The 27020-nt window shown below is 34.6% G+C and overlaps 1 protein-coding gene across 1 annotated transcript in view; it reads right to left on the bottom strand.

Annotated features, from left to right (window-relative positions):
- Window positions 1-27020, bottom strand: part of CHD9 (chromodomain helicase DNA binding protein 9) — a 178760-nt gene that overhangs the window by 81764 nt on the left and 69976 nt on the right. Inside the window, exons 8-11 of the mRNA XM_042781796.1 lie at window positions 16597-16683; window positions 16057-16194; window positions 5655-5776; window positions 1356-1599 (exon numbers count right to left, since the gene is read on the bottom strand). Of these exons, the coding sequence (XP_042637730.1) occupies window positions 1356-1599; window positions 5655-5776; window positions 16057-16194; window positions 16597-16683 (591 nt within the window). The remainder of the gene's footprint in view (window positions 1-1355; window positions 1600-5654; window positions 5777-16056; window positions 16195-16596; window positions 16684-27020) is intronic.

The following is a 27020-nucleotide window of genomic DNA, read 5'->3' as shown; positions in this document are numbered from 1 at the left end:
GTAGCATAGTGGCTAAGACACTTGCCTGCTAACCAGACGGCTGGTGGTTCAAACCCACCAGCCACTCCGCGGAAGGAAGGTTGGGCAATCCCACTTCCGTAGTGATACTGCCTCGGAAACCCAAGGAGGGGTCGCTATGAGTCGGGTTTGACTCGACGGCACATAACAACAACAACAACAACATCTATAAATATGAGAAGGCTGCACTAAATCATTTTTATAATGACATAAAATTCTAAAAGTCTATAAACATATGATCAAGAAAAATAAAGAAAATTATACTATAATGTAAAGTATCACATACTCCAAATGTACACAAATGGCAGTATTTGATAGAAATGAGAATAATTAAAGGATTATATAGATCCTTAATTGCATAGAGACGTAATTATTTTAACCATGAAACTAGGGAGTAAAAATGAGGTTACAGCAATAAAATAATTAATGCATTTTCAGCTTCAAAAAGGTAGCTAATCAGCTATAATGGAAAAACAAAAATAAAGGTTACATACATTAACTTAAAATGTCTATCACATTACATTACCTGGTCACATATGTTAAAATATTTTTATAGAACAGAAGAATTAGTGAAAGAAAAAGGAAATATCATCGAGGTAGAGTGCCAAGAACAGTTTTGCAAGAATTGTGTTTTTTACTGATTTTGACTCTTATTTCTTAATAAAGAACCCACTTAAAACTGTAACTTAGCACTTCATGCATTCTAGCTTTAATTTATAGCTAGAAAATTCTTATGCTGTCTTCTTTTAATTTTATAATCTGTATAGTTAGGAGAAAAAGAACATAGAGGAAAGAAGAAAACTACCAAATCGTTACGTAGAGGTTGGAAACAACCAATCCAAAGAGGAAAAAGCATCCAGGTATGTTGATTATCACGACACAAGACGACACACCAAATGTGTAAAATTAAAATCCATGTAACACAAAGGAGAATCTACAGTCTCACCTCAATGAGCATATAAATCTATAGCCTTTATAAAAAAGGAAGAAAATAATGGAAGATCCAAAGAGACAGTTATTACTCTAAAATTGTGTTTTAATGTATATTTAAACATCATTAGTATAATAACTACTCCAGTTTGAAACAATTTAGGGAATAGTTAAATTTGCACATTGGCCTTAACCAGAGTATGAAATTGACTTATATTTTAAAAATCTTTTTAAGCTACTAACATAATTATAAGTATGATAAAAAAGCTTAAACTAAGATCTAAGAAAGCAATTAAAATCTCTCCAGAATTTTTTAGTACATGGTACATAATGCCTGATTCCCTAGAATGTGATGTTTTCAAAGTAGTTATAAAATGAAACAACAAAGAAAATTATCAGTTACACACCTGAGAGTCCCTGAAGTACATTTCATATTGCTGTATCATTTGTCTGCTAATCAGGCTCCCATGATAAACGACAACATTAATATCAGTCCACGTACGAAACTCTCTCTCCCAGTTTGCAATAGTAGAAAGCGGAGCAATAATCAGGAAGGGTCCTCGTATACCAGTTAGAAGGATTTCATAGAGGAATGTAATTGATTGAATGGTTTTTCCAAGACCCATTTCATCTGCTAAAATGCAGTTTCGTCTGAAACAAACAAACATTATCCATGCATACGTTGGGTTTTTCTGTATACCACAACGTTTTTAAATACAAATATATATAAATAATCAAAGAGCAAATAAAAACTACTTGCATTTATGAAAATGTAAAAGTTGCTGAAGTGCAGAGTAGGCTCAAGATTATAATTTCATTAAATCCTGCAAAGGGGAAAACTATAGATTTTTGTAGTTCCAAAATAAAGATACCACTTGTTTTTTTAAAAAAAGTGAAATGGCATGAGCAAGGCAAGCTAAATGTATTATTCATTCAGGAAGCATTTATTAAATACCTTCTATGTCTCAGGGACAGTACGAGAAGATGGAATACAAAAGAAATAGAACATGTTCTCTGCCTTCCAGGGGCTCGTATCTATTAGAGAAGCAGACATGCAAATAAATAAATAAATAGGCATGTAATGTGCTATCATAGAAGCACAAATAAAGCACTGGTTTCCAACGTTGGCTGTGCAGTAGAGGACCTGCAAAGCTTTGGGGGAAAAGCATTCAGATACTAGTTCCTTCCTCTACAGATTTTCATTCACTGCGTATGAAGTAGGATCAAAGCACCTGTATTTTTTTTTTTGTTTTAAACAAGCTCCACTGCTGATTATGGTATGTGGCCAGATGAGATTCATAAATATTAAGTTTACTATGGAAACTCAGAGAAATAAGTGCCAAAATCAGGCTAGAAGAGGTAAGAGAAGGATTCAGAGAATAAGTCAATAAAGTGTAGGAGTCTGCTAGAGGACACAGTAAAGGAGCAAAAGTGTAAAAAACATTATCATCTGGGGAGCACAAGCCTAATGTTTTTGAGAAGAGTGAAAGGGAGGTGAGATTATTAAGCTAAGTAGGGGTCATATATAAAAGAAGTGAGATATCATTCTATTATGTAATGGAGAGTCATATATTTTAGGAGAAAGCTGAGGAGATTAGATTTGTATTTCAAAGTTCACTTTGTTGCTGTTGTGGATATTAGAGAGTGAGGTGAGTGAAGTAGAGACACAAACTACTGTAATAGTGCAGGGAAGAATGGGTGGACTCTGAAGTCAGTAGGGTTTTGCTAAAAGGAGAGAAATTATTCGAGAGTTAACTTTGAGTTAAATGAATTAGACCTAGTGACCAACTAGATGTATGGGGTATAGATGACATCCAGATTTCCAGTCTGAGTGACTAAGAGAACTGTGATATTATTAATTGAGATGCAAGATATACAACAAGACTAAATCTTATATAGAGGAAACGGGAAATGAGAAGGTTAATTCTGGATCCACTGTATTTAAAAATCATTGAACAGACATTCAGGTGCCAATAAGGAAAACAGAAATATGGGCCTGGAGCTCAAATTAATACCTTAGTTATTACAGATAAAAGTACGGACCGGAGTGGTGAAAACCCTGAGACTAAGCGTATTATTCATTCAGGAAGCATCTATTAAATACCCTCTATGTCTCAGTACAAGAAGATGGAATACAAAAGAATGAATTAGACCTCGTGAACAAATAGATGTATGGGGTATAGGATGACATCCAGATTTCCAGTTTGAGTGACTAAGTGACTGTGATATTATTAACTGCCCTTCACGTATGGAATTAACTTACTCCTGTGGCTTCTAGCCAAATAAAAGACGGGCATATGGGCTGAACATTTACGTTAGGTAGATACACTCCTTGGAGAGATTAAGCATGGGAGAACAGAAGGGCAGTGTAGGAGAGGGCGATACCTCAGGAGGTGGGAGTGCACCAGAGGGAAGGGCACAGGGAAGAGGCAACTACAGGGAGGAAGTGGGAAGAGAGCTGTTACATTGTGGGAAATTGCAGTCAATGTCATGAGACAAAATGAGTATGAACTGCTGTATGGAAAACAAATTTGTGCTGTAAACTTTCACTCAAATTAGAATTAAAAAAAAAAAAAGTACAGACTATTAGAACATTTTATGTAAATGAAGGCACAAACGTGTATGTGGAGGATGTGTTATGCTTGGAGGGTGAAAAAGAGAACCAAAACAACATTTAAAGGACAGAGAGAAGGAAAAGTATCAGCAAAGAATGCAATTTGGTCATAAAGAAGGGAATGGTCACAGAAATATGTATGGAGACCTAAGAGAATCACATTGTGGAAGTCAGCTGTAGAGGGAAAGTTGAAAGAAAGGAGTACCGATTCAGATTCAATGTAGAAGAGAAAACAAATAAGTGTCAATAAATCTCCTGTGGATTGAAAAATCAAGACTTTCAGAGAATGATAGTACCAAAATTCAGACTAGAATACTGAAAAGAGAATTGAAAGTGAAGAAATAAGGACAACTAGTACAGGTTATTCTTCCTAAAATTTTGGCTAGGAAGTTACACAGAAAGTTTGAGCTAGAAGGACAAGTGGAGTCAAGAGAAGGTTTATCTTAGCTAGAAGGACAAGTGGGGCCAAGAGAAGGTTTTGTTTTTGAAGGTTGAACTCAAACTTGTTCATAAACTAAAGGGATAACATTAGTCTTAAGGGTTGGCTTTAAGATATAAGAGAGAAGGATGATAAGTAACTAAAGTGAGGTTTCTAAGACTGAATGAGATGGCATATAAGAACTGAGGTGGCAGTATTATTCTTGGTTCTCAGGAATGACCTTTAATTGTGATACATGAAAATATGAGTAAGACTGGCTATGGATGTAGGTATAATTTGTAAGATTGGTTAGGAGTGCAGCAAAAAAGTTAATCAAGTTTACTTGCTGGACCTAAGCTTCTCGATGAAGCAAACCTATATAGTCAGTGAAGGGGTTGGGATAAAAGGTTTAAGTGATTAAAGTTTAAAAGAAGCAATGTAGGAAATGTGAAAGGTTGCTGGTAAGGAAGGACAAGTGAAAAAATTTAACTATTTTACCTGGATAGTGCTCTTACAAAAATTGATTAATATTTAGAAAATATAACTCAAGAAAAAGAGGACCTTGTGCATATAGTAGTTCCCCTTAACTCTATCAGACTGAGTCTCATGATTCACAATTACTAAGTTTAACAACTCAAAAAAATCAAGTAAGAAGTAAGAACACAGAAAAGTGATTCTGAATAAAGGTGCCATATCATATATTGCTTTTACTGCTAATAATAATTCTAATTCTTAATCATATTACCATTTTTTAGGTCTGCTGCAATTGTGTTTTCATCTCAATAAGGAATTCCCTGAGTTCTATACAGCATTTTGAATAAGTTAGCAAAGACAAAATGAACAAGAATGGAATATTTCGTTATTTCTGCTGCTGTTTTCAGTTGCTATTGAATCGATTCTGAGCAGAAATTCTCCACAGGGATTACAGAAAGCTGTGACCTTTCAGAAGTATTATACAGACGGGGTGGGTTTGAACCATTCAGTTAGTAGTTAAGTGTTTAATCATCTGTGTTGCCAACCAGGGAAACCTAATTCATTACTAATTTTCTATATTTTGTATTCAATTCCTTATTGATTGCTGATATTCTACTGCTTTGAAGTTTTACATTAAAAAATAGTGATCTGATTCCCACAGGTATCAGACAACTCCCTAATGAGATCCATTTATTAGCAGGCTGTTGTTGTTGTTGTTGTTGTTATGTACTGTCGAGTCAGGTTGACTCATAGCGACCCCTCCCTGGGTTTCCGAGGCAGTATCACTACATAAGTAGACTGCCCCATCTTCCTTCTGAGGAGAGGCTGGTGGGTTTGAACCGTCAGCCTTCTGGTTAGCAGTCAAGTGCCTTAGGCACTATGCAACCAGAATTCCCAGCAGGTAGTAGTATAAATTAATAAATTATTTAGCAAAAAGAAAAGTATTACAAATTTAATTATTAATCACCATACCAACTTTCTTTTGTTCTGCTTGGTACACATTTAAATGAAGCAATTCATGGTTAAAATTCTAAATTGTACTTCACCTATTTTCTTACAATAAGTTCACTTTAAATAATGAAAACTCCATGGCAGTAATAGTGTAGCAAGAGCAGTATGTATTTTATTTAACATATTTTAGCACATATGAAAAAGAGAATCACATACACTAAAAGGTTTCTGTTCAGATCTACTACTTACCTATTATACCAATTAAACAAGAGCCAGTTGAGTCCTTCTAACTGATATTCCCTGAGTTGGTTGCCGTTTTTATAGTCCCTGGATTGATCTATTTTTTTCCAAATATTAGAGGGAGGACGGTCCTTCATGGAAAAATCACAGAACGAATGATGTATATTAGATTTTTTTCCACATTTCAAATCTCTAGTACATCTTACTCATGGTAAAAAAAAAAAAAAAGCTTTTAGAATAATCCTAAAAGTATAACACTGTACAATTTGTTATAAATTCTACCAAACATTTAATGACAAAATTAATTCTATACAAACTCTTTCATAAAACTGAAGAGGAAGGAATACTTCCCAACTCATTCTATGAGGCTAATATTACCCTGATACCAAAATTAGTTAAAGATATTATAAGAAAACTACAGACCAATATTCCTCATACAAATAGATGCAAAAACTCTTAACAAAATTGTATAAATGGAATATATTATTATATGGAATAGTTAAAACATCTTGACCACATGGTATCTTCAATATTTATCAAGATTAAAAAAGAAAAATATGATAATCTCATAGATGTAGAAAACACAACATTCATTTCTGATAAAACTCTCATCAAACTATAGAAAAAAACTTAAAAATAAAAATATAAAAATAAAGATAAGAAGAAAAAAATACATCGACAAAAAAATCAAGCTAATACCATACTTATGGTAAAAGATTGAACCTTCTCTCCCTAAGTTCAGAAATAAGGTAACAATGTTCACTGTCACTGCTTCTATTCAACATAATATTGGAGGTTCTAGCCAGTGAAATCAAGCAAGGAAAAGAAACTAAAGTAATCATGATTGGGAAGTTGTTGTTGTTATGTGCATTGACATGGCCCTGACTCATAGCGACCCCTCCTTGGGTTGCCAAGGCAGTATCACTACAGAAGTAGATCGCCCAACCTTCCTCTCAAGGAGTGGTTGGTGGGTTTCAACCGCCAGCATTCTGGTTAGCAGTCAAGTGCCTTAGGCACTATGCTACTAGAGCGCCTGATTGGAAAGTAGCAAGCAAAATTTTCTTTATTCACATAAGATATGATTTACTTAATAGAAAATCTTAAGTAATCTACAAAAAAAGCTACTAGAAATAGGAAGAACTAGAAAGGCTGTGATAAATATACAAGTATACAAAAGTCAATTGCATTATAATGTTCTAGAAACAATCATTTAAAACAATACCATTAGATAATAGCATCCAGCATATGAAATACTTAGGAGTAAATTTCATAAAAGATGTACACAAGACCTATGAATATTTAAAATTACAAAACCTAGTTGAGAGAAATTAAAGAAGACCTAAATAAATGGAGATATTTACCATGTTCAAAGACTGAAAGACTTAACCCTGTTAAGAAATTCTTTCCAAACTGAACAGATTCAAAACAGTCCCAACAAAATCCCAGCAATGTTTTTGTAGAAACTGACAAGCTGATTCCAAAATCATATGAAAATGTAAATTACCTACAATAGTCAAAATAGGAAAAAAAAAAAGTGGAAGTCTTACACTGACTGATCTCAAGACTTCTTATAAAGTTATAGTAATCAAGACTATATAGAATTTATGTAAGATAGAATAACAGATCAGTGGAATGCAACAGAGACTTCTGAAACCAATGCAAACGTACATACGGTCAATTGATTTTTGACGAAGATACAAAGGTAATTCACTAAAGACAAAAGGATTCCAACAAATAGTGTGGGAATTGGAGCTCTGTTGGCATAGTTCCTAAGGCATTTATTTGACTGCTAACTGGAAGCCTGGTGGTTCAAACCCATCAGCCACTCCTCGGAAGGAAGACTACTTCCATAGTGATACTGCCTCGGAAACCCAAGGAGGGCTTGCTATGAGTTGGATCCCACTCGACAGCAGTAAGATTGGTTTTTTTTAGTGTGAGAATAACTACATATCCATGGACAAAATACAAACTTTAATATGTACCTTGCACTATACACAAAAATTAACTCAAAACAGGTTTAAATGAAACCTAAAGTACAATACTTCTAGAAAACAATGGAGAAAGACCTTGCAATCTCTGGTGATAAAACATTCCTTGATACAACATGAAAAGTGCAATCTAGGAAAAAGATAAATAATTAAACTAGAATTGGGGAGAGTGCTGATAAATGGGCAATTGCAACCATGTCACAAAACAATCTACGTATAAATTGCTAAATGGGAAACTAATTTGCACTGTAAACTTTCACCTAAAATACTGTTAAAGATAATACAAGGATAAGCTACAGACTGGGAAAAAATATTTGCAAATCTGATCTCTAATAACAGACTTGAAGCCAGAATATGTAAATAATTCTCATAATTCAATTACTAAAAAAAAAAACCAATTAACAAATGGGTTAAATATCTGAACAGACACTTTAACAAAGAAGACATACTAATAGCAAAAAAAAAAATAAAGTATATGAAAAGATGCACAACGGTGTTCAATCATTAAAAAAACTAAACTCACCGCCCTTGAGTCAGTTCTCACTCACAGCAACCCTCCCTGGGCTTCTGAGGCGGTATCTCTACAGAAGCAGATTGCCAAGTCTTCCTTCCAAGGAGTGGTTGGTGGGTTTGAACCGCCAGCCTTCTAGTTAGCAGTCAAATGCCTTACACACTATGCCACCAGAACACCCATTCAATCAATGTTGTTGTTGTTGTTGTTGTTGTTGTGTGCTGTCAAGTCGGCACCGACTAACAGCGACCCCTCCTTGGGTTTCCAAGGCAGTATCACTACGGAAGTAGATTGCCCAACCTTCCTTCTGAGGAGCGGCTGGTGGGTTTGAACCGCCAGCTTTCTGGTTAGCAGTCAAGTGTCTTAGCCACTATGCTACCAGAACTCCTATTCAATCAATAGGGAGTTGCAAATAAAACCCACAATGAGATACCATCACATATCTATCAGAACACTTAAGAGATAAAAGACTGACCACAACAAACTTTGTCAAGGATGTGAAGCAACCAGAACTCTCATACACTGCTAATGGTAATGTAAAAGAGTATGACTACTTAGAAACAGTTCAGCAGTTTCGTAAAAAATTAAACATACATCTAACATATGACCTAGTCATTCTATTCCTAGGTATTTACCCAAGAAAAATAAATACACATCTTTACACAAAAAGTTTTTTACAAATGTCCACAGAAGCACTATTTTTAATAGTCAAAAGTAAAAAACAATATAAATGTTTATCAAAAGGTGAATGGACAAATAAATTGTGGACTATTATATTACAATAGCATACTACTGCTCACTAATAAGAAGAAATGAATTATGATTAATACTTACAACATGGATGAATTTCAAAATAACTGTGATGTATGACAGAAGACATACACTTATTTATATATATATATATATATATATATATATATATATATATATATATATATACTGTCTGATTCTATTTATATTAAATCCTAGACAATGAAACTAAGGTACAGTGACATAAAGAACAGTAGTTGCCTGAGGATGGAGTGTGGAGTGGGTAGGAGCATCATATGGAGGAAGAGGAAAATGCTGAGGAGTGATGAATGTGTTGATTATCTTGATTGTCACGATATTTTCCTATGTCAGAATTTATCAAATAGTACACTTTAAATATGTGCAGTTTATTGTATATCACATCAACTTCAGTAGAGCTAATTTTAGAAAGAATGAATGATGTATATCAGACTTTTTCCTCATTTGAAGCCTACATCTATGTATCACTTTTGATAATCATAGTATAAAGCATTTTTTTTATTGTTTATTTAGGTTTATTTACAAGTACGTATTAGGCCAGAACTGACCATGTAAATGGCAATAGGGAATAAAAAATACAAAGCATTTCTTTATAAAGAAATCTAGAAGCATAGAACTATAGATATATAAACATTATTCATTTATGTAGAGAGTTATATTTACATAAATCTAATTTTCTTTCTCAGCTATAAAAAAATGCCATGAATTTGTTAGGGACAGCTAGGACATAAATTTTCTGCAGACTGCTGGATAGGTGAAGAAAACCACTAACCTAGACCCAAATCAGTGAAGTCTAGGTCTTAGTAAGACAAAAAGTTTCAGAGACACAAGCACAAGGTTTGCCTATTGTCTTCTGCTTTAAAATTATATGATACAGTTTAAAAAAATTATATTCTACTGTTACAACTCAATATAATTGTAAAAATTATCAAGATGAGCAAAGTAAACATAGGTAAATGAAAACCAAAACAGACTATCAGTTACACATACTGAAAACAAGATTATTAAGCCTCTACTGTTAACTTAATCAGGATTAATTAAAGAAAACATTTTTTAAATGACAGCTAATGCACCTTAAACATACTATTTCTCAACTTACTGCTTAAAATAAATTCCACATTAAATCATACTCAGTGTATTTTCCTCTCAGCAATTCAATCACTATAAATATTTCATTAGACCAATAATGAGATATCTCAATAGCAAATTTAAAAAAAAAAACCAAAACCCCACCAAATGCTGGCAAGGGTATAGTGAGACTACAACCCTCATACACTGGTAGTGGGAATGTAAAATGATGTAAACATTGTGCAAAATGGAATGGTGCTTCCTTAATACATTAGAAATAGGAATACCATATGATCCAGCAATCTCACCATCAGGTATACATCCTAGAGAAATAAGAGCTGTGACATGAACAGATATATACACACCGATATTCTTCTCCATTCATTCACAATAGCAAAAAAGAAACAAACTAAGTGCCCATCAAACTAAGTGCTATCAAGATGAATGTAAAAACAAACCATGGTATATACACACAATGGAATACTATGCAACATTAAATAATAATGACAACTCTGCACAGCACTACGTACAATAGCCAAAAGATGGAAACAACCTAGGTGCCCACCAACAGAAGAGTGGATAACCAAACTATGGTGTATACACACAACAGAATACTATGTAACACTGAAGAATAATATAGAATCTGCAAAACAGCACAAAACGTGGATGAACTTGGAGGACATTATGCTCTATGAAATAAGTCAATCACAGGACAAATATTGTATTAGTCTGCTATTGTGAAAAGTCCAGGAAAGGTTTATATATAGAATGAAACTTTCTTTGTTGGTTACCAGGGGTGGGAGGGGAGGGCAGGAAACACTGCTAGATAGGTAGAGACAAGTATTGATTTGGGTGAAGGGAAGGGCAATGTACCAAATGTGAATGATCAACACACTGCCACTGAAGAAGAGGAAGACAGAGAGGTACATGGGAGGTACAGACAATAAAGATGAACCCTTTGCACATATAGTACTGTGTTGTCAGTGATGGCAAACACTGACCTATAGGTAGATAGATGGATAGACACGCTGAACAATCAGGAATATCTAGGCAAGGCGGAGTCACTGACCTATAGGTAGATAGATGGGTAGACATGCTGAACAATCAGGAATATCTAGGCAGAGCGAGTGTGCCTATGACCGTGTATAGGGTTGGCAGATGATGTTTCTACAAGTGTATTTGTATGTTCTGTAAGAATGTCCAGGTGTGTAGTAGAGCAGACAAGGGACAATGTTGTGGTGACTTCTTGGCCACAGTTAGCTATCTGGAGGGACCAAGTAGTTGGACCTGTGGTTTCGGGATCACGGTGCCAGGGGACAACAACCTTAATTGGCATAATATAATAAACAAAAACACTGTTCTACATATTCTACATTGTTCTACTTTGGCAAGTAGCAACTGGGACCTTAAAAGATGGCAAGCAGACTTCTAGACGCAATGATGGGTCGGTCTCTCCTCGTCCAGAGCAAAGAAGAAGAAAACAAAAGACACATGGAAACAATCAATCCAAGGGAGTGGCAAACGATGCAATCCCCAGCCTATATGACCATGAGACCAGAAGAACAGGATGGTGCCTGGCTACCACTGTCAAACACTCGGAGGGGGATCTGTGTAGGAGAATAATGTGGAACAAAACCCAAAATTATAAAAGAAGACCAGGTGTGCTGGTCTGATAGAGCCCGGTGAAACCCCTGAGACTATGGCCCCTACCTGCCTTTCAGGTCTGGAATTGAACATACTCCTGCGGCTTCTAGACAAACAAAAGACAGGCATAAGGGTGAACATTTACATTAGGTAAATACACTCCTTGGAGTGATAAATCATTAAAGAACAGAGGGGTAGTGTACGCACAGGGAGTCAGCTCAGGGGGCAGGATTGCATGGGAGGGAAGGACACAGGGAAGAGGTAACTATGGGGAGGAAGTGGGAAGAGAGCTGTTACACAGTAGGAAATTGTAGTCAATGTCATGAGACAAAATGTGTATGAACTGCTGTATGGCAAATGACTTTGCTCTGTAGATATTCACTGAAATCAAAATAAAAATTAAAAAAAAAAAAAAGAAGAAGAATGAATCTGTGAAACACTTCCTAACAAAGGTGAACTGGAGGACATTATGCTGAGTGAAACCAGTAATCACAAAATTTTATTAGACCACTACTATAAAAAGTCAATAAAAGTTTTATTCACAGTGAAAAAAAGATTCATTGAAGAATATCACGACTGGGAAGGGAAGACGGGAAATAACTAATGAGAGAGTAGACACATATTAACTTGGATGAAGGGAAAAGCAATATACAATAGAGGAAGGTAAGCACAAAATCATCAATGGACAGGAAGACACTAGGAGGAACATGAGAGTTAAAAGCAACAAAGGTAAATACTATTACATACACAATCCTGCTATAACAGTGTGGTAATTAAGGTTGTGTGTCACCTTTGTTGGGCCTGGTTGAGTGGCTGAGCAGCTGAATGTAGTTATTCCCCATGATGAGACTGGCAGTCAACTCTATGGTGGGATCTACCACAAGTAGCTGAGTAGCTGCTTTAGGGATGTGATCTGCTTTCCGTATATAAGAAACAGTGTTGGGAATGGTCTCTAGCTTGTGGCGTGCTTGAACCCTGCATGTAGCCGAGTTATTGTTCAGCAGCCTGCCATGCTCTGACAATTTTAGGACTTTCAATGGACTTTAATCAATGGCCTGCAGTGTTGTTTGGTAACATTGGGACTGTGCCTTTATTTGTCGACCTTGGGTTTGTCAGTCTCAGCAGCCAGCAGGTGTCTGAGAGAAGAGAAGCTTCTAGCTTCATTGGGCTGGGAACAGAAGGCAGAGCTGAAGCCCAAGGTTGAGGGGCTTTCACTCAGCCCCTAGAGCCTGATACTTTGAACTCAGACTTCTAGCTTCCAATATTGTAACAAACTCCTGTTGGTTAAAGCCATCCCATTTGTGGTATATTCCTGTCAGAACAGCACCAGGTAACCAGAACAAACAGGGATAACAATAATCTGTAAGTGGATGCCTAGGATAAAAAAACAAGATGAACATGAGTAGGAAGCCATATTGGACTATACCCACAAATATGTATAGTTTGACATAGGATATTACTACATATGTATCTATATGTGCTGCAAATATATCCATCAATATAGTAGAGCATACAGGGGGCAAAGTTATGAAACCTTCTTAGCCATCACCAAACACCCTGAAGGAATAAGTCATTGGGTCTAGGGACTTAGGACCATGGTCTCAGGGGACATCAAGGTCAAGTGGCATAACACAGTCCACAAAGCCAACGTTCTACAGCCTACTACCTTGGTGAGTAGCAACTGGGGTCTCAAAAGCCCGTGAGTGGCCATCTAAGGTACAACTACTTGTCTCTCTCCCTCTGGAGTAAAGAAGAGTGAAAAAAAAAAAAAAAAATCATAGACACATCGTAACAATTAGTCCAAAGGACTGATGGACCATATGAACCCCAGCTTCCATGACCCTAAGGCCAGAACTAAATGGTGGCTGGCTACCACTGCCAAATGCTCTGAAAGGGATCACAAAAGGAGGTGTAGAAAGAAGGAGAAAAATGTAGAACAAAACTCAAAACCATAAAAAAAAAGACCAGATTTACTGGTCTGCTCGAGACTGTGGGACCACTATGACTACGGCCCTTACTCATTATTATTTTTTATTTTTTTAAATGTTTATTGTGATTCTTTTTCCATACACCACTTACACATTTTGATTCATGACATTAACTGCAATTCCCACAATGTAATAGCTCTCTTTCCACTTTCTCTCTATTGTTACCTCTTTCCTGTGTCCTTCTTTCCCATGTATTCCTGCACCATGAGCTATTTACCTGTGAAAATATTGCCCTTCTGTTCTCCCATGACTGATCATTCTATGGAGTGTAACTACCGGGTGTAAATGTTCATTCTATTAGCCTGTTTGGCTGGAAGCCATGGGAATGAGTTCAATTTTAAGCCTGAAGGGTAACTAGGGGCCATAGTCTCAGGGGGTCTCACCAGACCAATAAACTTGGTCTTCTTTTTTTTTTTATCATTTTGAGTTTTGTTTTATATTGTTATCCCCACTCTATCCTGGGTCTCCTGCACTGATCCCTTTCTGAGTGGTTGACAGTGGTAGCCAGGCACCATCTAGTTCTTGTGGTCTCATAGGCATACATGCTGAGGTTCACATGGTCCACTAGTCCCTTGGACTAATTGTTTCTATGCATCTTTGGTTTTCTTCCTTCTTTGCTCTGGACAAGGAGAGACAAATTGTTGCACCTAGATGGCTGCTTGCAAGCTTTTAAGACCCCAGTTGCTACTCACCAAAGTGGGATGCAGAACCATGTTTTAGGCCAATTGCTTACTCTCTCTTTAATTCTTTAAGCCACCCAAAGGGCTCAATATTCAGGCAAACAATAGACAAGTCTATAAGGTAAACAGTAACACCAGAGAAGTACACCCCCCATAGAACATCCAACCTCAAGATATAAAAAGGCAGCATTTGCCCAGAGGTAAAGCTCAGAAGGCAGGAAGGGACAGCAAAGAAGGACAAATGCAAACCATAAACACTGGGAGAAAATGGGAAGAGTGCTGTTACATTATGGGGATTGCAACCTATGTCATGAATCAAAACACATATGAACCATTGACTGGAAAACCAATTTGCTCTATAAACTTTCACCCCAGTCACAATAAAAAAGTTTTAAAAAATGTATTTCAGTAGTTCGGGTCTGGGAGAAATTTCATTCAGAAACTCTAAAGATATCCTATTCACAATGATAAATTAGCAATTTTTGTCTAATCAATTTTCCATTAATTAGAAGGTCTAATCCTATTGGTTGAATCCCAACTAACAATGTCTATACTACATATGTAAGACAGTGGATTTTCCCTGGTATAAGCACCCTAATCACACATGTCTGGGTTCCACTCGCAGAGATTCTGACATGCACCTCTGGTTGAGAACCATCATATAAATAGATGTTTATGTGATGAAGCCAAAGACTAGTTTATCATTAAAACAAAGAAAAACAGCCAAAATATTTGATGAAATCATAGTATGTCTCCTTGATGTGAATTTCTTTTGGTTAGCTGCCATTAATGAATTCACATGACAACAATTCTATGTTTTGAAAACATGAAAGAAAAAAATTTAAGTTAGCAATATCACTACGTGGGGCCATAATCTCCTAGAATTCTATCATTTCTGCAACAGCAAAAGAAAACAAACAACCAGCAACAACAACAACAACAACAACAAAAACACTTAAGTTTCTTTTGGAGGAAAAGAGGAAAGACATCCATGTTATCAATAAAAAAAATCAAGTGTACCTAACATTTACAATATAATAGGTTTTTCTAAAAATAAAGTTACTAGGCAAGTAGATGAACTATGTAGTTATGAAGAAATAATTACTTTACAAAAAAGAAGAAAAGTAGGTATTTATGGAATTTTCTTTGAATAGAAAATTGGTAACTGTCCAGCCTAACGGGCTGGAACTGATATTATTGATATTTATATAAATGACATGAGGAAAAAAAGGTAAACTTTTAAATTCAGAGATGGGGTCGAAATGTTAACTTTTAAATACAGACATGAAATAGGCATTAAGAACTTAACACTTAACAAAAATTTACCAAACCAAGCAATTACACTTCTAATTTATCTTAAAGAAACTTACACAAGGGCTCAAAAATACTCAATACAACATTGTCTATACTAGCAAACAATTGCAACATAGTTAAATTAATATAGATATGATACTGTATAGCAATTAAAAGGAGAAGCATATTAGTTGCATAGCAAGAACTAGATTCAAAATTCAAAACTGACATTAAACCTGCTGAACATATTCTTAAGTACCTATGGCAGCGCAGTGGGTAAGGCATTTGGCTTCTAACCAGAAGGCCAGTGGTCCAAAGCCACCAGATGCTCCATAGGAGGAGCAACCTACTTCCATAAAGATCTACAGCCACGGAAACCTAATGGAAGTCACTATGGGTCAGAATCAACTCGATGGCAGTGGATTTGATTTGGTTTTAACACATTCTTACCAAGCGTCTTGTGTCAGGCCTTGAAGCTTGCAACTGTTCAAACTCTTCTATTTTTGCAAGATCTACATCTTCTTTTAGTTCCCAAGTACTATCTTCATATGGCAATGAGCACCACTTTATTAAGTAGTAGATAACAGGCTGTAAAAAAATTTATTTTGTTTTACCATTTTGATATAGAGAAGATTAAGAAATAGTTTAAATAGGGACTAGTTAGAAATGCTTTCAATATACTAACCAATGTCAATAAAACAATGAAACATTCTCTAGGGTTTTTATATTAGCTTTGGTAGCGTATTGGGTAAGGCATTTGCTTACTAACCAGAAGGTCAGCAGCTCAAACCCATAAGCTGCTCTGCAGGATGAACATGAAGTTAGCTACTTCCATAAAGATATGCAGCCTTGGGAAACCAAAAGGTGTCACTATGAGTGGGCATCGACTCAACAGCAGTGGGTATGGTTTACTTATTAAGAAGTACTGTTTTACTATTTAGGCAGTTTCAGGTTTTTCTTACTTAAAAAATGTTTTTCTCAAATATTTACCTCACCAGTATCCTTATCTTCACAAAATGAGACTTCTAATACTCTGTCTACTTCAACATAGTCTGGGTTAAATGGTTCTTCTTCCATCTAAAATAAAAAAAGTAACTTAATTGATGTCTAAGAAACAAGCACAATAAGATCAAGGTTAAATAAAGTCAAATTACTAGCTATCTATACATAGGCAAAACACACATATTTGATTTCAATTAATTTTTCCAATTTATAGAATTCTTTCATATAATTTCCAAAGAGTATCTGAGATACTTGTATATATTATGAATCCCCATGTTATATATACCAAGTAATATGAAGAAATAATGGACTCCAGAAGTATATTTCTGTAAAAGCTACATTCTTTAAAAATGTCAAAAAACCAGCCTGTCCCTTTCTTTTGTTACTGCACCTTTCATGCACATGTGTGCAGACATACACATACGCCTCTGTAGGTTTATTTCTTAGTGGTATCCAAACATCGTTATCTACTACTGATGGTTCCTATGCTCTAGACCCCTTTACTTACAAAAATCGAAACATCTCTACTTTCAAGCTCAATTGCACTCATTAACTCTTTAACCTGTAACTCCTCTATTTCCTGAGTTAGTAACACATTCATCACTACTAGTTGCACAAGCCAGAAAGAGTGATATAATCTAAGACTCCTCCTCTTTCATTATCTCCCACCTCTAATCAGTCACCAGTTCATACAGATTCTACTTTTAACTCAAACTGGCTCCTCTTTCTTCATTCTCACTACCATATCATTTCTTACTTGGACCTTTACAAATAACTTCCTAATTAGTCCCAACTAATGTCTTGCCACCCTCTAATTAATTCATTTTTCACATTGTCCCCAGAGGAATCATTCTCAGATATGAATCTTACCCTGTGCTCCCTTTCTTAAAATCCTTCATTTGCCCTGTATGGGTTTTAGGTGAACATTGGTTTTTAAGGGAATAAACAGAATCATACTTTTCCTTTAGCTTCATCTCTTATTCATGCTTCAGACATATAAAAATCAATGTTTTTCAAACACCATTCTCTGTGTTTAAAGAAAAGAAGCCTCTATGCTTTTAATACATTCTTCACTCTTCTCCCTAGACTGCCATTACTCCTCTTGTCTACATGGTAATTCCTACTCATCCTTGAAAGTCTTACTTTCAACAGCTCATCTCAGCTTCTTCTGTGGTACCTCCCTTGGTTATCCTCTAAATGTTGCAGTAAACCACGCCTCTGCCTTTAGTTGTCTTTATGGTCTTAAATCTCTCATGAGTGTAATTAGCATACTCACATGTTTTCTAAGGATACATTGTCTAACACAGGAATGGTAATGAGGTACATTAAGAAAATTTGCACAATTCCTATTGGGTCAGGTTAGAGAAAGCAGTCTTTGTTAAAAACTAAAATACTATTAATTCAGTACTTGTACAGGCGTTAATTCATTAGGAATTTCATATATCACACTGTGGAGGTAAGATATTTTTGAGGGGCTGGGAGGACTCTGCAGCATCCATATACTACGAGATCATTAGAATCATTAACATTCTTAACTAGTTTCAGTAATTACAGGGGAATAGTAGGAACTTCATTACAGAGAAATCTATCAGTCTAGTGATAACTGTTATCACCACCAATAATGGGGTACATAGGTATCATGTCCTTCCTGGTAAGATTTGCTGAGAATCATTTCTACGATCTTCTTTTAAAAACTGCTGAACCTGAATCTAATCATGAGGAAATACCAGACAACTCAAATTGAGAAAGATTCTAAAACAAACAATCTGTACTCTTAATAAAATGTTAAGGTCATAAAAGAAAAAATGAGTAACTTTCCAGATTAAAAGAACATGATAACTAAACATAACGTGTGGTCCTGGATTGGCTTCTGGAGAAGAATACACATACACACAAAATCTTTTGCTTAAAAGGCACTAATGAGACCTGAAGAACTAGATGGTGCCTGGCTACCACTTCTGATCATTCTGACCAAGGACACAAGAGAAGGTCCTAGGTAGAACAGAGAAAAATAGAGGAGAAAAATAGAGAGCAAAACTCAAACTCCTAAAAAATGCCAGACTTACTACTTATTTGCTACATTATCACTCCTCTACATAAGTAACTTTCCTAATAAATATTCTGTGATATTAACCCATCCACATTCAAATTTAAGTATTCAAATACATACTAACTTAAAAATGTAAGTTAGTCACTATTTTAAATTATCAGTATTCCTGCTCAAGGTATTGTTTCCAAGAAGAATATGGAAAGAGAAAAATACTATACAAATGTATGTATTATAAAATATTAAGTTTGGGAACCTAAGAATTAATAGGAGCTCTGGTAGCATAGTGCCTAAGGCATATGACTGCTAACTAGAAGGCTGGCTGTTCAAACCCACCAGCTACTCCTCAGATAGAAGGATGGGCAATCTTCTTCCGTAGTGATACCACCTTGGAAACCCAAGGAGAGGTCGCTATGAGTCCGGTCCAACTTGATGGCAGTGTTTATTTTGTGTTAAGAATTAATATGAATACTACTAAAGCTTTTATAAGTAATATAGCTTATGAGTCGGGTCCAACTCCATGGCACATAACAACAACAAATATAGTCTAACACATAATAGTGTCATTTATACTTTTTCTTACGTCTGAGAAAAAATGTGCTCTTTGTGCTTGTCTCATTTTAAATCGCTTAATTTTCTGCTGGATTCTCTTATCTTTCAAAAGCTGCTCTTCTGTAGCCCATTCACAGTGAAGATAGGAGCTAAAAATTTTATAAAAAATAATGTATTAGAACGATACAGAAAATCATGCTATGGATTTTCAAGATTTAATTTAGTCATAACATTCAATAAAATATTATCTTCAACTTTACATATAGGTAGTTCATCATTTTATTTAATAGAGTCTTGTATACTTTTTGAAATATAATCATTGTGATCACTGTATCCTGAAGAGACTATAGTATAAAGGTCTGCCATTTGCCTTGGAGAAAGAGAATAGTAAACTGAGTCACAAGGGTAGTGGGAAGATGTGATTCATCATTTATTTATTTACTATAAGAGTTTTGTCATGATCAGAAAACTAGGTTATTTTGAAACCAATGTAATTTTTTTAAACACTTTATCTAACAGAAGAATACTTAGAAAAGTTGGAAAACATTTAAAAAAAAAGAGTAAGTGGTTTCCCACGATTAGCAACCTTGTAGTTTAATTTACCTATACCCAAGATTACAATTTTAGTCAAATCATCATATGATATAATAACCCAGAGATCAAAAATGTTTTTTTTGCAAAAAGAATGAAATATGAAAAGCTCACCAATACAAACAGAATAATGGCAACAATTTGTAAAAGTAGGTTTTATGTAAAAAATTACTGCATTTTTAGATTAATAATTAATGTCTTCTGAAAGCAAAAACATTCAATTTTGATGTGAAAAGATATCAAACAGTGCCTTTTCACCTTTTCAATGATAAGAGTCATTATCATATATAATATATACAAAAGGAAAATCAAGTTATTTGCGGTACTTTATATTTAAATCAGTATCTTTCTAGTGTTTATTTTCTAACTTGTATACTTACTAATTCTTGTATTTTACAAAAAATTCTTCTGTATCAATCATCACTCCAGGGGATATCTTTAAGAAAATAAAATCAATAATTATGACTTTTTAAAGAAAGCCATCGAATACAAACGTAACATGTAAAGTACCATTACTTACTTCCTTTTTCACAATTCTAGAAGATAATATTTTGTCCACAATTGCAGCATCTTCTTCACTGGGATTCTCCTGTGGGAAGAAGGCGAAAACAAACAAACAAACATACATACATAATGGAATATATTCCAAGAACTTCTTGGTTCTCATGTCACATTGTATATAAAACATTTATTTAGTCTATGTGCTCTGTTAAATGACAGGAATACAAATATGGAAAAAGACATCATTGTTCTTATTGTCCTCATCATTTGTATCATTACAGTAAAGACACTGTGTTTTTTTTATGTGCTAGGCATCATTGAAGCACAGCACACGTATTAACTAATTGAATCCTACAGCAACACTAGGCACTATAGGTACTATTATCATCTCCATTGTATGGATGAGGAAACTCAAACTAGAGAAGAGGAGCATTTGCTCAAGGCCTCAGCTATTAAGAAACAGATGAGAGGCTGGTTTACAACACAATTCAGGGTTGTTAAAAGAAGTTTATAAAGAGGAAAGGCATATGCATAAGCACAGAAGTGGCAAAACATGGCATTGAGGCTATTACTTTCATAAAGCTAGGGAAGTGCGTGCTTGTAGAGAAGCAGCAGAAGGGCAGAAAAGACCCAAAGGAAAGGGCTTTATCAACTGTACAAAGGTAGCATTATTTTTCTAAGATTTAGAGAACTATTAAGGAGTTCTCAGTAGAGCAATATGATCAGACGTAGAATTTAGAAATATTCTGCAGAAAGGATACAGAAGTTGGAGGAGTTTCAAGGATATTTATTTTAAAGGAAGAAAATGTAGCATGTAATGATAAATCAGAGGAAGAAGTAAAAGAAAAGAGAATAAAATAAATTCCTAGGTGTCTAATTTGAATGACCAATGATTCTATTACCTACACAACACAGAATCCAGAATTCAGGAGGAAAGACAATGAAACAATTTTAAAGAATTTATGATAGCTTAAAATGTTTTACAGTCATAATCCCAAATATATCTTACCACAAATAATTGTAAGGGTTGTTCACCAGGTAAAGGAGCTGAATTCTTTTTTATTTTCATAGAACCTTTAATTGATTCTTCACATTGTTTCCCTTCTGCTTCTTCTGCATATTTTTTCCTTTTAATTTGTCGATTTGATCTTCTTTTCTGTAATGAACCATAAGGATCAGATTTATATAATTAACTTTGAAGGAAAGATCTTAAAAATAATTATCCCTAAAGTTGGTAATTTTGTACATTAAATTCTGAAAATTATATTCAACATTCATCTTTTCTCAATTTTTCTTTTAATGAACACAAGATTATAATTTGCCCTTTGCCACAAAAGGCTTAGTATCTTCCTAGCATTCTACTTCCTAAAATTTGAAATAACAAAGTTTAGTAATGCCTTTATTACTTTTCTTTAGAAATTGTTAAAAGCAAAAAGGTCTGTGTTGTATCGAACTATTTCAGTTTGAGCAAAACAGACTTTATTACTAATATCTTTATCACTTTATTACGTTTCCTTAAAAACTATTGTTAAGAAAAGTAAAAAAGTATATATTCTATTTAACTATCTCACATCTCAGGAAACATACATTTTAAACTACTAATACTTGCACAATTTTTGTCCAAAACCCAAAACAATATTAGATGAATACCAGTGAAATAATTAATTGGGAGCATACACTGAGAAGAATACACTAAATAACATTTGTCATGAAATTGTGTTTAAAACAGAATAAAAAAATTAAATGATACAAAAGATTTTAAAAGAGATACAAAAATAATGAAATATAAAAATTATCAAATTTTTAATTTGAATGAGTGAGGAAACAGTATTTTAATGACCTTACTAGCTTTTTTAAAAAAGAACAGGACCATCATAAAAACAGAAGTATACCTTTTAAAAAGTATTATTTGTTGTAACATTCTAAAATAATCTAAGAAATTTTAAGTCAGGCATCAAACACACATGGCTTTACTTACCTCCCTAAATATCTAACTTTTTTTTTCAGAAATTTTATATTTCTAGGAAAATTTATTTTAAAAAGTACTCTTCTTTTGATGTTCCCAACAAAAAACCCCAAATCTCAGGATGCCTCGAAAATTCCAGAGTCCTCAGATTTGCTTTTGCCCATCCCTAAAATTTCTTGGGTAAAGGCATCATAGCCAACCAACTGTTCTATTGCTCACTATTTGGTGAATCCATCCCTTCTTTATTTTTTTTCTCATTCTCTTCTGTATGTTGAGTTCTCTCCCTCCCAGCCCCAAAAAATGGAATCAGGAAAGTAACACTACTGCTCTCCTTCTGGTTTCTTACAATGACTTCTATACAAGAGATCTTTTGTTTACATATGCAGCTATGACAAAAGTGACTGAGTGATTGCAGCAGTGCTGGGACAAATTGTTACTTGCAACCAAAGAGGCTGCTGTGGCCTTTACCATCATGCCTCTGCTCCTTCCTCTTAGAAGTGGGATACTGAGAGAAGAAAAGGCATGAATATGGTTAGCTCAGCCAAACGGAGTAGACAACTCCATGCTCATTTAGGATGCTCATACACAGAATCACCATCTCTTGGCCATCCTCATATACAGGATCACACTTACATATTCAAAACTCAAGGTGACAATTTTGTTTATATGGGAGACAAGAAAATAGCAGTACAAAAATTATAATACAAGGACTCCCAGAAGCTCAATTTTTTCATATCCTATTTTGAGAATAGATATGAAATGTTTATTATTCTCAGGGGGAAAAAATCCTATACAATTATTTAAATTAACACCAGGGTAAAAGAATGTTTAAAATTTTATCATGAGCATCATATATATCTGATGTTCAAAAAGAGTTTAAATTAATATCCTATTTATTATTCTACAATAACATGCATTATCAATGTAATGTCTCACTAGGCATACGCCTTCTAGATAAAGATGTTTGAGAATAATCTAGTACATTTGTGAAAGATACTGTTAAATGTTTTCAGCACTATAGTTTATGGTCACTTAGGCATCTATGCATCCTCTGAAATGCCTCACTTACACTTCCCATGAAACAAAGCAAAACCCGTTGCCATTGAGTTGATTCTGACTCATAGTGACCTCCACTAGGTTTCCAAGGCTATAAACCTCCATGGGAGTAGATTGCCTCATCTTCTTCCCATGTAGCAGCTGGCGGGTTTGAACTGCCTACCTTGTGGTTAGCAGCCCAATGCCTTAACCACAGCTCCACCAGAGCGCATTTCATTTGTACTTCAGTAGAGAGCAAATAAGTAAGTAGCCTAGAAGACTCCTTTGAACTCATAAAAATACATAGATAATTCTTCACAAGAAAGAATGAGGGTCACATATTGTAAACTGCTCCCTCATTCTACGAAGACTTTATCAGTCTAACTGACTAATTAAAGTCTATGAATCAAGAAACTATAGTTGATTTCACCATAAACTATATTCTACTAGCATATAAAGTCACATATTAGGTGTCACTCTCAACAGTTATCCTTTTCTGTTATGTAGCCTCTCTACCAGTTTAAAAATACAAAAACTAATTTGATGTCCACAATTTTGGGCCATGTGCTCTTTTCTGGATCATTTTCCTTATAATGTTGTTCAAAGCACAATTTGAAATAGTGACAAATTCTCCCTTCTAACTTATTTTTAGCTTCTTTCTTCTTATGTCTTAAAGTATCAGCCCACAGCACTTGATGGAAGGGGTCAGAAACATTATGCTTTTAAATGACTAATATTTCATTATGGTAGCATATCACTTGTTTCTTATAATGATCCTATTATAATCTGCCATAGAAAGATTTTCATTAAATTTACATCTCTCAATACAATTAGACTACTAAAAAATTCTCTATTAAGATTCAAGTAATAATATTAAACATCATATTCACATTTCTACAGTTCTACTTGACTCCAAACTTTAAAATTTAATTAGGTTTCAAGCCTTCAAATCTTGAGAAGCCCATTGTTGTACTTGAAAGCTACATGGAGATCTCCACCATTTACATAATAAAGCAACTAAATATATCAATAATATGATTTAATTAATTACTAGAAAATATCTTTCCTTCTACATTTATTTTTTTTTTTTTTGCGTTAAAGCAACACACAGGTCAAAGCAACCTAATACTATACTGAAAAGCATGAAAGAAATGTGTTATTTTAACCTTGTCTACTGTTTCATTGTTTGGTAATTGCATAATGGAAAAATGGCCAGCATTATTCTAATAAAAATTAAACTAAATTTTCTCATGTTGAGTAAGTTAAATATAAGTTTGCCTAAGTTAAGGATAACATATGAAGAAAAAGCCAGGCCATATAATATTAGGAGCTTTGGTCACTGCCCTTACCTCAACTCTTGCAGCAGCCCAGGAGCCTTGAGCCACTACTCTCCCATTGGATAAGAAGCTGCATAAGGAAGAAGAAAGGCCATTCAGGGGCTTTCTGGCCCCATAATTCAACAACTGCCACCACCCCTACGGCCTACAGTAGTACTTTAATTGTTAGAGAGCAGAGGGTGGCCTGATTTATTATGACCTTCACTAAGTATTTTTTTTTTCTAACTTCACAGGGTTGTTTTGAAAATATACCTATTCCAAAAAAAAAAAAAAAAAAAAAAAAAAAACCAAAAAAAAAAAAAAGGCAAATCGCACAGTATTTATGACTAGGCTACAGGACTTTTGAGTATAACTGGTTGTCTTGTTTTTGACACAAGCAGATAAAAGTAATTATCTCTAGGTATGATTCAATCCATTTGCTTTATCATTTCCATGTGATTTTAAAAATTAGAATTTCCATAATTAAGTTCATTCAAAAGCACTCCACACAGGATAACAGCAGACACTTGGTCATGCTAAAAGCCATCATGGACTTTGGATTGTTACTTTAACTCTTTGGGTTTCAGTTTCATTATCTAAAAATAAGGGATTAGAGAAGACATGTAAGTTTCCTCCTATGTCTAACATACCTTGGTAATAATACTGGAAACATATTATTATAATGCTGTCATATAAGTTCTACCATAAAATAAAATGACTTTTTAATACTAAACTACAGTAAGTATCCACAAGGCAAGCAATATTATACTACCTAAATAATTCTAACAGCACTTCATTTCTCAGAAAAACTTTTTAATACTCACTTGAGGGTCCTCATCTTTCAACGTATGCTGTGGCATCTGCTCGGTATCAGATATTTCATCTGAAGACTCATTCTTTCTTTTTTGTTTCTTACCCAATGTAATAATGAGTTTGCTGTTTCAGAAGGAAAGAGTAAACAGTAAGAACTATGCATTTTTCCATATTTGGGTCAAACTAAAACAGCCATGATAAACTTTCACCCACTTCATAAAGTTACTTGAATGTCCAACCAACAGTTATCATGAAATTTATAATATTTTTAAAATACAAACTATTCTAATGGCATGAAGATAAACTAATACTACTGCTAATGTACTTCTAAGCATAGACAGGCAGCCAAGTCAGACCACTTGTCACGGAGCCTCAAAGTGACTTTTTGTGAGAAAAATGCCAGGTGATGTATTTAATAATAAAAATAATTCATTTATTTTATTATAAGAGATTTAGAATAAGGGAATTCTTTTCCTTCTACCTCTTGTTAAGTTCAAATTCCACTTACTGTTCTTGAATCACCTCTGTTCCCTAAAGGCTTCTACTTCTTTCTACTCTAGAGCAATTTCTTCTTACTTAAACTATTTAATAATTAATTGCTCTTTAATTATTTCAGTTATGTTAAGGCTTATCTTTGTTGTACTATATATTTCTAAAGAGTAAGAATTATTATTTTTTATTTGCCACAGTGTGTAGATACAGCAGATGTCTTCATGTACACATATACAAGTTTCCTCCAAAAGCAGAACATTTCTATGAAAGCTTTTAAAGCAGAAATGGCATAAATAGAAGCAACAATTACCATTAATTTATATGGAAAAATTTTTGAGCATTCCCAGACCCACAAATAATCTACCAAATCATAACAAATAACACATAAAACCTAAGATAACACTAATATATATTGTTCAGACACAGTTCAAAGCTCTGGTGTTTTGATGTTAAGTGTAGTTCCCAGGGATAGAGCTTGGTGACACCACTCTTGCTGCTCAGGGAGTATGCTGCCACTTTAACAGCTTGCTGCAAAACAAACGCTAAATGCTGGTTTCATTGTTCACCTATTTTCGTAAAGTGAAAATTGCCCTGGATTTCTTTTGGTTAGTGAAAACAGGTACTAATGTGGTGTTGCTGTCTTATGCCACCGAGCCAGCTCCAGCTTTTAGCAATCCTATGTACAACGGCAGGTCTTTCATAAAATGAAGTGGTGTGAACTGAACTTTTGAAAAGTAGGGGATGACTGTATTAACATACATCAAGTACAAGTATTTTAAATGACAATGATTTTTGTTTTTATTCCTCATCTGAGTAGAAGTACAGAGCCCCCACATTTCTTTATCAGCTATAAGAAGTGCAGGGAAATGATTTTAAAGCATAATACCAATTATAAACCATAATAATTACTAATCAGCAAAATTCTATTTTAGATACATACATTCCCAAAACAGAAAACTCCCCAACTCCACAAATACTTCCTATATCAAATACTTATCCATTCTTTCAATAATCAAATATATGGGATAAGGTGGAGGTTAGAAGTATGTGCTTTGAAATCACAGGGTCAACAATTTAAACTCTGGCTCTATCATTTAAC

The sequence above is a fragment of the Orycteropus afer genome, unplaced genomic scaffold (genome assembly GCF_000298275.1).
Source record: "Orycteropus afer afer isolate SDZICR_OR568_19922 unplaced genomic scaffold, OryAfe1.0 scaffold00009, whole genome shotgun sequence".
In the NCBI taxonomy this organism is placed as follows: domain Eukaryota; kingdom Metazoa; phylum Chordata; class Mammalia; order Tubulidentata; family Orycteropodidae; genus Orycteropus; species Orycteropus afer.
The sequence above is the reverse complement of the archived record's forward strand: the minus strand, read 5'-3'. Positions and strand labels throughout refer to the sequence as shown.